Source organism: Elgaria multicarinata, chromosome 8 (genome assembly GCF_023053635.1).
Source record: "Elgaria multicarinata webbii isolate HBS135686 ecotype San Diego chromosome 8, rElgMul1.1.pri, whole genome shotgun sequence".
In the NCBI taxonomy this organism is placed as follows: domain Eukaryota; kingdom Metazoa; phylum Chordata; class Lepidosauria; order Squamata; family Anguidae; genus Elgaria; species Elgaria multicarinata.
In genome coordinates this window covers 58,988,926-59,005,832 of record NC_086178.1, presented here as the reverse complement: position 1 = coordinate 59,005,832, position 16,907 = coordinate 58,988,926, and the positions used below count along the sequence as shown (strand labels likewise).

The following is a 16,907-nucleotide window of genomic DNA, read 5'->3' as shown; positions in this document are numbered from 1 at the left end:
CATTGTTAATTGTCCACCGATTTTTAAATGAAATTGGCTTTGGAGGTACTCCGTTGAGCACATTGAATGTGCTCAACGGAATGTGCTCCGTTGAATGTGCGGCAAGACATTCAAAGGCAGGGTTTTATGTTTTTGTTTTGCCTGTCTTTTGTAGTGAGATTTTGTGAGACAAAGGATTGGCAATTACAACAGAATTTACTATTCCGCTGTTTTAGATTTGCTAATATAGTTTTTAAAAGTGTTTCTTTACCAGCTGTATATCTCTGAAAGCATTACTATAAATCAAGATGGGTTTGGGGAGAATAATTGGAAGCAGAATATGTTGGCTGTATCTGCTGCTGTCATTGTGAGTATAATTAGGCCAAATATAATATCTGGTATGTAATAAAGGAACAATGACAACAATTTATGAACAGTTCTCTACTAACTGAAGAGGGAGTTTGCACTGAGGGTTCCATCCCCGCCAACCACTTGGTAATATTCACAATTTGGCTTCAATTGAGTTTTTAACCCAGTGCACCACTTAAAATTAATCTTTGTCTTTGCTAATATAAGGCCTTACATGTCTATGTACTTCTGTTCTGTGCTGACTTGCCAGTGTTTCAAGGAAGTCTGATGTAGTAGTGATGGGGAACATCAATTATCCTGATATCTGTTGCGAGGCAAATACTGCCAAAAGTGGCCCTTCCAAGACATTCCTGACATGTGTGGGTGAGAACTTTTTCCTACAGAAAGTCGAGGAAGGAACTACCTTGACTTGATATTGACCAATAGGGATGACTTAGTGGATAAAGTGGCAGTTAAGGGAACTCTGGGGGAAAAGTGACCACATCATACTTGAATTCTTGATTATAAAGGAAGCAAAAGCGGAGTGTAGCCATACAAGTACTCTGGATTTTAGGAAAGCTGATTTTAATAAACTCAGGACTATGGTAAGTAAGGTCCCATGGCAAGTGAGCCTAATAAGAAAAGGAGTGCAAGATGGGTGGGAGTATTTAAAAAAGGAAATTTTAAAGGCACAATTACAAACAATTCCAACAAGGAAAAAAGATAGAAGACAACAGAAGAAAACAATCTTTATCATATATCTATCAAAAGTTAATGGGGGTGTTCGGAAGATTGTGATGGGGAAAGAAACCATTGTGGCTTCTCCCCCACCCTCATATTTTGTACATGGCGCCTACACTGTACTCCTTTCATCACCAGCTGAAGACCTTTTTATTCACTCAGTATTTTAACACTTAATTTTAACTTAAATTTAAATTATACTGTTTTAACTCTGTATTTTAACCTTATATCAATTTTGCTGCGTGGTTTTATCCTGGTTGTGCTTTTTATACTGTATTTTGTATTTGTGTTTTTAACCTGTTGGTTGTTTTATGATGGTTTTAATTTTTGTGAACCGCCCAGAGAGTTTCGGCTATTGGGCGGTATAAAAATGTAACAAATAAATAAAAATAAATATAACTGCCATTTGCAGTTTTACTGTTTTAAATTATATATTGTTTTAACTTGGTTTATCGTTTAATTTGTTTTTAGCTGTGTATATTTACTGTTTTATATTTGCTTTTATCTGTACACTGCCCTGAGATCTTAATGATATAGGGCAGGATATAAATGTTTTAAATAAATAAAATAAATAAATAATCCCAAGTGTTGCAGTGCAGGTTGCCACGATGGCTTCTTCTCCCGTCGCAATTGTCTGAACACAGTCAATGTTAGTGTTTCTTCAGGGAGCCAGTATGCCAAGTGGTATGAGCATCAGAGCCCCAAAGTCAGGATGAAGGAAGTTGTTAGCTGGTGGAAAAAGGCACAGAGACAGGCAGCACAATCTAAGACAGATAAAGTCGTTTGGAAACATCTTCTTACTAGGAGACAAGTTGGAAGTACAGCCCTTGAGGCAGAGACTTTATAAAGCTGGACAGAGTTGCCTTGGTTCTCTGAATTCTATAACTAGATGCTGAGTTAGCTGGAGGAGCTTGTAATTGAATCCAGGTGATGCCTTTGGTTTCACAGTTCAGTCTTCTACTCTTTTGGCAGGCATGCTGCCTCTGTTGTCAGGAAGGTAAGGTGCACAACCCTCTTGGTTCAAGATCACTGGCACCTTACATGTAATGACTCTTTTATGTGTTACTTTTTTGTTGTTGAAAATGCTTTTGATAGAAACCTTTCAGACAGATCCAGTACTCATTATATGACTTCTACCCCTCATGTAGTATGTTCATCCATTTTTTTCGTTATGTTCAGCTGAAAATTGTCATTCTGCATGTGTACATGGTCTTCTAACATTCCAACTTCGATCCTATGCATGCTTACTTGGAAAGAAGCCCCATTCAATTCAGTAGATCTTCTGGGCAAAAGTGCGTAGAGTTGGATTACCATGGAAGTCCAGGAAATAACTTTTGCATGCAGTCAAACAGGGCATGCAAGGTTTGTTGAAAAAATGTTTTTCCTGTCATAACAAGCTTTAGTGTGTTTAGTAGGAAACATTTCACAGCAGTGCCATTTTTTTAGTATTTCTACAAAAGGTCAAAGTAACTATATTTATGGTTGCCACATTAGCTTTTAGCACTGATTGGTTCAAAAGTAAACTTATAAGTTTACTTATATTTACTTTTGACTTATAAGTCAAAAGTAAATATATAGCACAGCTGGCTGATGGGGTTCCCACCTCCACCCCCTTATGGTTAATGTTTTTTCCCTATGTCATGGGAATTAATAAATATACTAACTAATGCTATAGATGCTGCTAAACAGAGCTATTGAGAAGACATTTCATTTCCTTTGTTTTCTGTGTACTTCTTTCCCCTTTGGTTATGTAACCATCATCTGAATCCTCCCCCAGCAATTAGTATTGGAGCTTTAGGACTTGGCATTGAAGCAGCAGAATTAGACATTTAGTATTCCAAGCACTATGAGAAGGTAGAAGGGAAACCAGCTTTGCAATAATTTATTTAAAGCCACTGAAACATTTAATATTTGAAGTCTACAGCTGCAACAGTGGAGTTCAGATCAGGATATTTCTAAGCAATTGTTCATTTTTGAATTAAATTAAGACTACCAAAAATTGCTTATGTGCCTCTTTATAGCGAAGTAGTTTGATTACACCTTGCTTCCAGTGTTAACAAGTTTGAGTTTCAGCTTTTCATATGCTTTCTTCAGTTTTGTGACAGTGGTTTTTGCAAGATCCACTTATTTAATATAATAATAGAAGAAAGATTGTTGCCAATCTCATTAATCTAATCATAATTTCTGGCATTTAATGACTTATGTATAGATAAGAAACGGGCTAGGTGGTATCTGTCCTGCAACACAAATAAAATGTGCATATTTGCATTTTATTGTCTCAACTAGATCCTAATTTGCCATTTTAAATCTATATATATAAAGCTGAATGTATGTGTGTGACTTCGTATGTCCGGAAATATATGAGCTACAAACTTGAAAGCTGGGATGCTGATAGGTCTTCCTGTACAATGTACCCCCCAAATCCTAAAACCCGATATATATATATATTTGCTGTTTAACTATTTTTAAACAACTTAAAACAAATCCTATGCTGCCACAACTCCCAGCATGCCTACAACTCCCAGTAACTGTCAGGGAAGCACCTCTCAGAGGAAGTTGCCACCTGCAGAATGCCAAAGGCTTGCTGGGAGGTATAGGTGTTTCAGAGATCTTGGGGGATCATGTACAGCCACGTGGGTGATCACCCAAGGTCTCTGAAATGGCTACACATCCCAGCATGCCTTACCCAGAGCTCCCTGCAGCCACTGAGAGCCGCTCCCCTCCACTACTCAGCGATGCTACTCTGAGAGAGAGAGCAGTGAGGAACAGCATCAGCAAAGAGCAGAGGGAAGTGGATTAATGTTATTCAGGGACCTGAGCAACACCAGGAATATCAGCTAGTCACTATTAAAATTGTTTCTAATAATTTTAGGAGTGGGAAAATACATTAAAATACTTTTTTTAAATTTGTAATGAAAATCTTATGGACTGAACTGTTAAAAAATGCCACTCGGTCACATTTTGTTTTTACTTGCCTTTACTACCTTTCCCTATCCCCTTTAGATGGGGGATCCATCTAGATCTATAGTCCTTGAGTTTCTGCTAACACCTTTACTTGACGCTATAGAATTGGGGAGGGAGTTTAGTAGGTATCACATTTGTCTATAGAATGCTTCAGTCTGTCTTTGACTGATCCTCTCTGTTCCAACTGAGTGAATTATTCTAATTGGCTGTGTTGCAAACTTGTTCTTTGCTTTGTATGACCCACCATGGAATGGTACCACACCACAGACAACTGGGAGACTAACCAACTGGGTTCTTTCCAATGAGTTGTCTTTCTCTGACTAGACCATTGCCATGTTCTTCTCCCAGTTTGAAGAGAGGGGATGTTCTTAGGTCTTGTCTTAAAGAACACAGATGGAAGATCTTTCTTGAGGGTCCTTTTCATCATGCCTTCATGTAGTGATGTCTCGACTACAGTGGTGCAAAGACAGAGCTCCATGGAATTAGCCACAATCAGTACCAGAAGCAAACTCAGTAATCAGAAACTGCAGGAGAGTTTGCTGATTAGGGCTAAGTATAAGATGATCAAATAATAATCTATGAACCTTCTTGTATCTAATAAGCTTTAATTTATTTTATTATTTATATAATTCCTTGTGTCAGCTTGATTTGTTAATGCTGCCAAATAGAAAATTATATTTTCCTGTTACTATACCTTATATAAGTTGAAGGAAATCAGTTGAACCATTGAGTTTCTCCTTGACAGAAAACAAAAGGGCTGAAGCTTTGGGGATTCAGTGTGGACAACTGATCAAAGTGGAGGCAAATGTCATGGTTCCCCCCCCCCCCCCCAGTTTCCTGCTGGTGGAAACTGGAGGGAGAATAACCCGGAGACAGGAACATCGCAGGGGTTAAGGGAAGTGCCAAAGGGATGGTGGAGAAACTGACAAATAGCAGTTCAAGCTTTAACACAGTGAGAGGATGAAATTGACAAGTGGGATTTCAACATGTACAGAGGGGATGTTGATCTCACTGCTGAAGAAAGTAAATAGTGGACATGCAAATGAGTGCAATTGTGCACTTGCAAACTGCAGTTTGTTTTTTTAAAAAAACAATTTGTATACTTCTGAAGCACCGGGGTGGGGTGGGGTGGGGGGCAAGTTGCGCTGACGGGGTAGCAATTGGAGCTGGGTGGGAAGCTGGAAATGTTTTTCTCCATAGGGATGAAGATATGAGAGGGGTTGTGCCACAAAGGACATTGGGATATGAGCAGGGAACAAGCTGGAGGACTGAAGGGGAAACAAGCCCTGGCAATCCCTAGAGCATCCAATTGACCATTGTGAGTATTGTGGGTTAGCAAGTGAATAACAAACTCACTGTGGCTTTTTTTCAGGGTGCCTTATCATGATGTGAAAATTGGTGCACACACTCTCTCTCTCTCACACACACACACACACACACGACTGCCAAATCCTCTGTAGGGCACGGGTTTTGTGGGTGATGGAGAATTCCACAGCAGGCAGTTGAACATAGAAACGATTTCCTTACACTAGGAAATTTGAATTCCATTAATCTAGGTACTAAGCAAATTGCCAGCATCACAATTTTGCTATAGTAAAGGACGTGATCACAAATTGCTAATCCTGCCTTTGTTTCAGTTGCATTACTGGAAATTACTGCATGGATGAATTAAGCAATGTCACGCAATTGTTGCATGTAATACTTACCTGAATGGAGTGTGTGTCTCTGTCTAGTTTCTAAAAAGACATTCAGAGAACTGCCAATAATCAGCATCTCTGGGACTTGTTAGTGCCAGATGAGATGAAGATTGCAAATGGCATGAACAGAGTATCCCATAGAGAACTGCCACTCCACAGCCCCTGTATTATTTAATTAAAATGATGCTTGGACTAAGACAGCTGCTCATGATAACAAACATAACCCCACCTGTTCTGAAAAGATATTTTTTATGAACATTGGGTTTTCAAGGTATTTGCCCATACTTTGGCAGTTATTAAATGATGTTATTTTTTAAATGATGTGCAGCACTGCAAATATGCAAGAGTATAATCAGCATGAAAAAGTCAGATAAAAGAGGTACACAGGAGTTAGAAGATTTTAAGAAGCAGTTTTGAGGTCCTGGAAAATAATTCTGCAAAGGAAACTAGGAGGGCAAGGATCAATTGTAAAGTGTGTCAAGTGTAAAGAAGATTCTTTTTTATTTCTTTTTAGGTAGACATTATATGTGGTGATCACCTGCTGGAACACTATCAGACTCTAAGGGAAATCCGAAGAGCGCTAGGAGAGAGTGCAGTACAGGTAAGTTAGTGCCAAAGCTGGAAGAGAAAGTGAGGGTTTAATAAGAATGCATTTTATTTTAAAAGGCCCAGTACTATCAGCTCCACATACCAGAGGCCTACCTTCTTTTCTTCTCTGCTAGAGAGCATTGTTTTATAAATCGGGAATAGGCGGAAGATAGATTGGGATCTACAGGTAGATCCCTGGGTGATTGGGAATAATCAGTAAGGATTTTCAACAATAGCAATAACAAAAAGACTCTTCACCTACCTTAAATTATACTGCTAAAATTAAGAAAGCTTGGAGGTGGTAACCATGAGTAGATTTTTGTGTGGAAGGGCTGTGTGCTCTGTTCCATTCTGAAATCCAAATTCATTCTAAATGTATTCTTTTTCACCAGCATCTGGTTGGTGGAGCTTGAGGTTCCAGTAAAATCTCAATCTTATGTAAGCTGCCCAGAGAGCTTTGGCTCTGGGGCAGTATGCAAATGCAATACATAAATAATAATAATAATAACAGCAGCAGCAGCAGCAGCAGCTAAGTAGATCCCCAAAGCCTGAAGCCTATCTATCACTGTTGTAAAGAGACTGATAAATTTCAAGTAAATTTATCGTTTGCCATTTTCTAACATGTACTAATGAATATCATTCTACATTTAATAAGAATAGGCTAGGGTATATACATGCTTATTAGTTGCCTATTGAAAAAAGTGCACTAACTGAACATATTCACTCTGTTCAGTGGAAAAATACAAAAACAGTAAATACAGAAGTCATGTAAAAATGGCAGACACAACCACAGACAGCATCCCTGGAAATACTGCCAGTGGCAACTTATAAGGAACTGTACCAATGACAGCAGCCACATACTTGGTGGCAGCCAGTGAATTTGCAACGGAGGGAGCATCCCCCCAGCACAAGCCCTTTTATTATTACACACAACATGGAAGAGGATACCACAATGGTCCCAAGCCATTAGCTGCAGTGGCATAGCCAGCAATAAGGCTGCTACTGCCAGTCTCCCTTCCACACAGTCTCCTGCTCTTCACAAGCCCAATTTTAGAGCACAAACCAAAAAGGCAAAGAAAGAGAGCCCACACAACACAGAATTCACATAGCACTCTAGCAGAATGCCTGTGGAAAGCTGAAAAGATAGTTGTTACAGTCTTATTTAGCTGCCTTGATCACTTGTTAGTGCTGGGATGGGGAAGGTATGGATCTGGAATCAGAACTGACAGTGCGGATTGTGTACTTTGTAATGCAAGATTACTGTGCACCCAGCAGGTGACGGATGCAATGCCTCCCCTCCCCGGCAGTATTGTTTTGTGTACTCTACTTGCATCTAGAACAGCAGTCTGAATGTGGAAAGCTCTTTTCACACACAAATTGCCTTTGCTCGATTAGACCAGGAGTGCAGAAATTTCATCACTCCTGTTGTATGAATCACAGTCTAAGGGGAACACATGAAATATAGGATAATCTAGTGGGTACTTCCATCAACTCAACATTACTTTGTTAAAGCATCCTGTTTCATATTGGAACACTCCTGAAATATTCCTTTCACACACTGGTGCGCAAGTGCTAACTATGCATCCTAGATCAGGTGTCAATATAAAGTGTAATTAGCAGTCACCAGAGAGTGGTGTTCAAACGCCAGTAAATTTACTTCATATTATTTTAAATCTTAGCTGATGTTTTGCTAGGTTGTAGATCTTTTCAAACCACCACATCTCCAGTAAATATAGTATATGTCAGAAGGACACCTATTAGCAGCCTTCTCAGGAAAGTGTAGAGCTGCTGGCATACTTATGATCAAGTTGAAGTTATGTGAAGGCACCGTTTGTGTGAATCAGTACCACCATGCTGGGGCTGTATTTGGGGCTGTTGTGATTTAGAAGATCACAGTAACTCAGTAAAGTTCACACAAATTATGCCTTCATATAAACATGGTGCTATGAACTCCTGAGGCTTTTGCGTGGAATCACAAGCATGAGCCAACCCTATATAACACTGCCTAAACAATGCTCACTGTTTCATACATTCTTTATTTCACTAGACTCCGGTATTTTGTTTGAGGGAAATTACCCCTTGTAATGCTTTGTACTGGAAGCTAAAATTGAAGCTTGTTTGTAAGGAAGGAGCAGGTCATTCCCTTGCTGCTAGACCTGTGTCACTCTCTGTGTATTTCCCCTTGCCCAACAATGCATACACTGCACACACAATGGAGATCTGCAGTTGGTCAGGATTTCCCAGTAAATAGGTGTTTAGGATGACCCGTCTGCCATTAACACTAGACAAGTTTAGCTGAGAAAAGCACTTGTTTAGCTGCAACACATGGCCTTGTAAAATACAAAGTGGTCCTCAAACTTACTGAAATGAGGATTGGACCTTGAGGAATCTCTGCAATATGCCTAGCTAAGTGGAAAAGCTGAGTCAAAAGATGCAGTGGGTGCCATCTGAAGTGGTAAAGCTCAGCAATAGGTTGTGCATCTTGGCTCTTAAGTCTTTGCTTAAAGGGAGTATTGGATTGTACTGCCACAAGTAAATAACTGAAATAATATAATGGCATTTTCAAACATTTTAACACCATCACTAACTGTAACTGTGCCCAGGGAGAAACCACAAGTAAGCTTCATTATTAGGTGTTGCTTCCCTTGCTCCTCCCCTGCTGAATGACTGGTCTGGGAGATCCTGTGTTTTGTGCTTCACACCCAAAAGCAACTTTTATTAGAAGGCTGGCTGGGGGATGCTAGAGATTGTAATCCCACACGTCTGGAGGGTGCCAGGTTGGAAAAGGCTGGTATAAGGAAACTTAACTGGGCCAAGCCGTCGCTTCTTTTCTATTTGCTAATTGCATTGAGTAGTTTACAACTGTGATTTCTTTTCTACTTTCTAGGATGGCTTACTTGTACTTCACTATGGCCTCATTCTTAGCAGAGATTCCACTCTTTCAAGGATTTGTTAAATATCATCAGCTGAAGGTCTCAGAAGGAACAAATCATTCTCAATCCTACAGCGCACCAGAGAAAGCCATCTTCTTTGGAAGGAATTAAACAAATGCACCACTGTTCGCTGTACATAGTAAGTTAGGACCTGACAGTGCTCTTATATCATCAGTACCTAACTAGCTCAGGAAAGACCAGACCTATCAATATGACAGGATTCATTTTAAATGCTATCTTTGTCTTTCAGTATTCACATCTTACTTTCAGGACTTGAGCATGAGAAACATATTTATCTGAAACATCTTAAGTATACAGTGATAGTGGTGCTCTCAGGGATGATCTCCAGTGTGCAGTGAGTGTCTTATTAGAAAAGACATGATGTCTTCTTAGAGACATGATGTCTTCTTGATTGTATGATAGTTGACTTGGTTTAGAAATAGTTGGGGAAAACTTTCAGATGTAACTCTGGACAAAATGGAGGATAACCACCTTTTTAAAAACTACAAGCATTATATTTTATGTGTTATTTAAGAAATAGCATTAAAATCTATAATGTCTTATCCTGTTAGTGAAACTTCAAAAAGAATTAGATGCATGTTAACTATAAAACAGATAATTATTCTTCACCTAGGATGGATGTGACAGTAGATTATATAATCGCTGTAGGGGTGCCCCTGAAGCCCTTTTGGAAGTCATTAAGCACCTGATTATATTCCTATCAAAGTCAGTGGCCAGACTTTGTTCTAGGATAATTCATCAGCTGAATGACAAATGTCCTTCAGGACCCTTTCTCAGTACCTATTACTTCTCTCCAAGCACACTTTTATTTCTGATTTGCAATCCCTAACACATTTGCACTTTCCCCTCACAGCCTCTGTCATAATCTCCTCTGATCATAGATGTTTCACTATACTCTGCTATTTATTTCTCTAACTGCCACTTTGGAATCTTGGTGGAAAATGGCCTGGGCCTGTGTCTCCTTCCAACCATGTTTGCTTCAAACAATGCCCTGTGTTTTCCAGTCAGTAGCAACAATACGCATGAACAACATAGTAGTAGCATATAAGCAATATAGTAGCAACATAGGAATTTCTTTTTTTATATTTCCTATAACACAACCGCAGCTATGGCCTTATTTCAAGGATTTCAAGCAGTTTGAGCCTATTGCAATCAGAGTGATAGGTAGAAATCACATTACTGATAGTTTTTGTACCTATACGGGAGGTTTTGCTAACAATTCATTGTAATCTTACACTTCAATATTCTGTCCTGTTGTATTACTGCCACTCTATGGGCCTAAAACACTAGAGATATGTCTGAAATGCTAGCTTTTGAAAATGCTTTTGCCAGTTTCTGAAATGCTAGCTTTTAAACCAGACTTTTACTTTTTCATTGCAAAAATAATGCCTTCATAAAATTAAGTTTGCTACAATATTTTTGGGATGTGTGGGGGTATTTCTAAATATTTACCTATTTATATTTAAAACAGCCAATTTATTTTCAAGATTTCTGTAAAAATCAGTCAAAGGAACTAAAATGATTTTTGTAAATATTTTTGTGCACTATGTTAAGAAATTAAATATTGTAAGCATTAAAATCCTTTTGAAAAAGGAAGTCTTCCCAATGAAAAAATAAAAAGTCATATTAACTCTGGAACATCAAATGTAAGTTAACAATGTGATCCTCAAAAAATTGAGAATCGTTGCTAAAGACACAAAGATTTTTTTAACATATCAGAAAAAAGAAAGCAGCCAGGGAGGCACTTGGATCATTATACAACAAAGATATGAATAAAGGAATACAAGGAGATTCTGGGCATCTTAAATGAATTATTTACATTGGATTTCAGTATCTGGAAGGTAACTAATGTCACACCGATTTGTAAAAGGGCCCATGGCCTATAATTGGAGGGGAGGTTATGATCCCTATTTTTGAAGATCAGGATTGCTATAGAAGTATTCCACCCCTTTGGGAAGTCACCGGATAGATTTATATGGTCAAACAATTTGGCCAAAATAGGCAGCCACCACTTGGAGGACCCATAGAGGAAACTTTGTCCCAGAAAAATTGGCCGAAAGCATGACTGAAGCAGGAATTATTGAATATAGAAGAATAAGACTTGCATGGGAAGTTTCAGCATGGCTTTCTACCTTACCAAATTTTGGAGTCCTTGGAGACTATCAACAAACATGTAGGTAGAAGTCTAGAAAATACACGTTACATATACTTGCACTTTTTTTTTTTTACAAAGTTCTCCACAAAAGCCTGCTGAGCAGACTTAGCACTCATTGGGGGAAAGGATGAGTTGTCTCTTGACTGATAACTGATTAAAGAACAGGAAATGGAAGGTGGGAATGAACTGACAGCTTTAAAATAAGGAGTAGAGTCCCCTGAGGATCTGTATTTATGCTATTGCTATTTAGCAATAATTGATCTGAAGTCAGTGGTGAACAGTGCAATGACCAAGTTTTTGGTTAACAAGATTGTATGAGCTGCAAAAGGATCTTTATTTAAACTGGGAGAAGGTGCTGCAAAATTAAAAATTAGATGTATTTGTTTAATATTTTGCGACCCCAGATTTTAGGGCAAGCTATCAGAAGACAGCTTACAATACAAATGTTAAATATAGTAAATAAACAATATTAGAGTAAAAACATTTAGAGGGGGGCAGCAATAAGCTTAATAAAAATCTTGGTGGGATTAAAAAGAAGTCTTCAAGGAATGCTTAAAAGCTCATGAGAGAAAGCCAAATAGAATCCTTTGGAGAGAGTATTCCACAAGTGTGGGACCACCACTGAAAAGGCCCTGTCCCCAGTACCTGCCAACCTGATCAGCCAGAGTCTCTAAGGCCAATTAACTTAAAATATTCACTGCTATAAGATGTGATGATGATGAGTACTGACACAGATGGCTTTATTTAGCGAAATCATCATAGATTGCTAAAATGGAACCTCCAGATTCAAAGACAAGGCCCTGTTCAAACGTAATGATAACACAACAATTTAAGAACTGATGGCTTGTTGTACACAAGTGAGAGGGAACAGACGTTTTCCTAGTGCCTGCCTCTTCCACTTTTACTCAGCAACCCCTGATTGGCTCCTTTATAGGTTGCTAAGTGTGACGTCTGAATCTGTACCACTGGGTTTAGGGGTTAAACCACCCAGTGGTTAACCCAGAAACAAACCATGGGTTAACCACTGGGTTGTTTAGCCCATAAAGAACCCAGCATTTTGGGTTGGACAGCCAAAAAAGAGCCACTCAAGGGTTGTGCATAAGAGGTAGGTGTACTGCCAGCAGCGCATCTGCTCTCTCCTGTTCATGTACAGCATGCGAATTAGGTCAATATGTCTGAATATCAGTTGCTGGTGGGCAAACAGCAAGGAATAGTTGTTGCTTCAATGCCCTGTTTTGGGGCCATATGGACGTGCCTGGTTGTCTAGTGTTAGAAAGAAGATACTAGACTGTATGGACCGTTGGTCTGATCCAGCATGGCTTTTCTTTTGTTGTTATACTTGGAATTCTTTCAGTGATTAATCTTAGCCATAATAACCTTTTCACATCCTGTGTTGATAAAGCAGTGGAAGAGGGTGTCTAGGAGCAGCAGTGGTCAAGGTAAGCACAAAGGAGGTTTCAGATTGTATGTGAACATCCTTCAGCATCCAGTTTGATCCATGTGTATCACAGAATAGACTAGTAAGGCTGTTTGGAAGTTGCTTTCTGAAAAGGAGTCTGATTTGGAATAACTAGCCAAATCATGAGAACTGAAGAACTATGAGAACTTGAAGGATCACCTATAAATGAACATAATAGCCAATAAATTACAATACAAAGGATGATAAAACTAAATTGGTTAAATAAACAAATCATATTACACTATTATTATTAGTATTATTATTAGTATTATTATTTTATTTGTATCCCGCCTTTTGCCCAATGCTGGGCCTCAAGGCGGCCTTACAAAGTTTAAAATATACATTGGGGGGGGGGGGGGGGAACAAAACCATAAACAATAAAAAATACACAACAAAATTATAAGACATTAACATAGATGGAGGGCTGGATTATTCTCCAAAGGCCTGCTTGAACAAAAAAGTTTTAGCCTGCTTCCAAAAGCCCATCAAGGAGGGAGCCAGCCTAGCTTCCCCGGGAAGAGAGTTCCAGAGCACTGGAGCAGCCGCCGAGAAGGCCCTCTCCCATGTTCCCACCAAGCGTGCCTGTGAAGAAGGTGGGACTGAAAGAAGGGCTTCTCCAGAAGATCTCAAAGCACGGGCAGGCTCATAAGGGAGAATAGTTCTTTCAAATAACATACACACAATAGAAGAAGCAACCCCCTTTGTCATTTCTCTTTCTTCTAGCTTCTTTAATTTGTTCTGCAGGGGGGGGAAATCTAGATCTCATTTCAAATGGCACCTTGTCAATTATTTGTTGAGTGGAATTAACCTCTGACAGAAATGCCTCAAATACATCCTGGATCCAGTCACATCTTTGGTGGAGTGCAGGATATTTGGTATGTGCACACATTAATCTCATTACTGTTACTCTACTCCATCATCCCATTACATTATCTCATATGTATACATTTCTGGGTCTACAGCCACACAGCCTTCAAAAAGAGAATACACATTCATCACTGTGAAAGACTAGCAAGAGCAATATTGTGATTGTGAAACAGAGCACCGACATGACTGGACCCTCCAGTCAAGGGGAATGTATTTTTGTTCATCAATATTTTGAGGCTCTGAGGCTTAAGAGTGCAATACTGAACTGTCTTTTTTCCATGGTGAAAATACACTGAACCGTTGGCCTCTGCTTCTCGAGTACTCAGCAGATCTTCCCATGATTTCCTTTTATACAAAGCAGCCAATGAGATACTGCAGAGATATAAATCTTTAAAAAGCTGCAGAATGACTCAGTCCTCTCCTCTTGCAACCCCTGGCATTTTTTCTTTCTTACTATTCAGCTTGATTGTTATATTTTTGTGCCTGGAGGTATTACAGCAGGATCTCCAACCTCTAACTGTTCAAATAAGCTGGAGTGAAGTAATGAGAAGCATTTTTATATGTGGTTGAAAAAAAAAGCCCCCAGGGTCTGCTTCAGATCAGCAATAAATCATGACACAAGATCATGTTTTTAAAAGCTTCTAATGCATCCATCAGATTTCTAGGGCTGGGAATGTCATGAGGTTTTCAAACATACATTGCTTTGGCTGCAATACTTAAAAGCATTTCTTTGGAAGCTGGTTCCATTCTTTTTTTTTAATGGAGCTTTTAATTAGTTTAGAATAAGGTACTGCAGATTTATTAGACATTCATCTATTTTTGTATCTAATTCTGGTGAAGAAATTAACAAAATCCTGGAAATAATGCTGGTCCTTGTAATCTAAATTCATTCTAGCTCTGTAACAAAAATGTATGATAATTGCCATGTAGCTAAAGATTCACAGCATCCAGCCTTGCCAATAGTATTCCTGGAAACTAAATGATGATTCCTAATTTGTATTTGTTTTTAAAGCAACGATGCAAGGAGTTTCTAGTGCTTTCCAATTGCTGTTTCCATCCTTCGGATACCGTTGCCTCCAGTTTGAGAAAGCCATACAGTGATGTAATCATTATGACAGATGCAAGAGCTTTAAATAAACCAATGGGCCTGGGAGACATTGCTCTCTTTTCCCCCAAAACTGAAGTTTCACTGGTGACACATATAGTGAAGGAATGACTCTCTTTGAATGCTGAATTCTTAAGCATGAGGTGCTCATGCTTGAGGGCAGCAGAGTAATTTCACGTAGCAAAGCTGTTCTTACAGTGCAGTCCTATATAGGTTTATTCAGAAATAAGTGTGTTTAGCACGGCCTTGGACTTAAATATTTCAAAATAATACAAATATTTCAAAATAATACAAATAATTTCATGAGTAACATTGTTTAAAATACTACCAGACCATGTTCTCTAATATTTGTTTACTGTTTAGTTTATCAATTTGTATTAAGTACATCAATTATTAAAATTAAAATATTTTTAAAATGTTGATTTGTGTGCTAAGCGTTAACTCAAGTTCCTAGAAATGGGAGCCTCAGCCAAGAAAAATGAAGGCTTTAAGTGAATGCAGAAGGCTGTACTAGCAATGTGTCCCCCCTCAAGCATGCTGCTCTCAAAAGAAACATTTTGTCCTACAAGATCTATGGCCGAAGCTGCAAAGTCAACTGGTCACTGAGTAAATAAACTTACTGGCACCCCAGAAAGCTTTTATATTCAAAACTAGGAAAATGTGTTCTGCACTAGAAAGGGAGTGATCTCACTTGTTGGAGGTGAAATCCATTGCTTAGAGCAGCCTGGAAGCAGCATCTTATGCCCAAGGGGTCTCTGCTGTATCTCCTCATTCTAGTCAAAATGGTATGATTTTCCAGTATCTACTAACTAGACAACTGCTGCCTAATGTAAAATGCATGCTTTTCAGAATTTCACTTTTCAACATATAACATAGCCAGTAGTTGAAGAATTCTCCTACAAATCAATTTGGTGATGATGCTGGGTATTTCTTTTCACCTTCCCCTAACACCATTCACCATTTTGCAGGACTTGTGTATAATTCACCCTCTGTGATTAGAAGCATCTTGTGACTCCGATTATGTAGGTTATAAACTGGTGAATGGCTAGTTCTTCTGCATTAGGCAAGGTGTTGAACTAGCTGGTTTTCATCTTCTATGAAAAGGCTTAATATGAAGGATAAAATGATCAAAGAGAAATTAAACGGACTGCTTAGGGCAAGAACTGCTTAGAAAAGTACAAGGTCCTTGATAGGGAAAATGCCAGCATAATGTATATTCTTCTGGGCTGTCTTGTCGTGGTGTCTATGAATATGACATCCACTGAAAATATGACTAGCTGACTGGTTTATCAACTCTGTAGAACTTACATATATAACATTAGGAGATCCCTACAGTGAACAAGCCATTAATTAAAGCAACCTATTATTGCCTTACAATGAAGGAAGATCGAGATGAAGATTCCAAACATGTATTTTTCCAACTGTAATATTAAACATATAAATGCATAATTATTATGAATGCCAAACATGGAAGATTTTAATATAGAAATCCTTACATCTTGCATATAGTCCATATAAACATTTATCCTTTGCAGCTTTCATCCTTTATCACTTTGTGTACACACAGAAAACATAGCTATTTAATTTGCCAGAATGTAATTACTTTGAGAATGATGAACATAGTTTAGAGTTGATATATCACAAAGGACAAAACAGGTTGCTTAAGGTCAAATAATATTTTATTTATTTGTGCCTTACAGAAAAGGAGGAAAGAATGTGACCAAAAAGTTTCTCTTAGGACATGTTCTCAAGCCTTGTGGCAGGATGCATCAATGCAAACACATCACAAAACACACCATCTTCAGCTTCTGCAGAAAGCAATTTTAAGGCATTAAAAGAAAATCTACAATAGTAAATTCTATATAAAACTTGGCACATATTTAAACAGTAGACTGGAGAGGTGCACTGAAATTTAGCAGACCCAGATCAAAGATGGGATTCTACGGTATCGGAACCCCTCCTTTCTTTGGGGGAAATTAGCAGGTGTAAATCTTTCCTCCCTGTGACTACTCTTTGTGTCATTTGCTGCAAAAATGTAAGCTCAGTTTGC

The 16,907-nt window shown here is 38.6% G+C and overlaps 1 protein-coding gene across 1 annotated transcript in view; it reads left to right on the top strand.

The window, feature by feature from the left end:
- Positions 1–10,857, top strand: part of PCGF6 (polycomb group ring finger 6) — a 28,482-nt gene extending 17,625 nt beyond the window's left edge. The window contains exons 9-10 of the mRNA XM_063132591.1: positions 6,244–6,330; positions 9,205–10,857. Coding sequence (XP_062988661.1) covers positions 6,244–6,330; positions 9,205–9,273 — 156 coding nt within the window. The 3' untranslated portion in view covers positions 9,274–10,857. The remainder of the gene's footprint in view (positions 1–6,243; positions 6,331–9,204) is intronic.
- Positions 10,858–16,907: the final 6,050 nt, after the last annotated feature.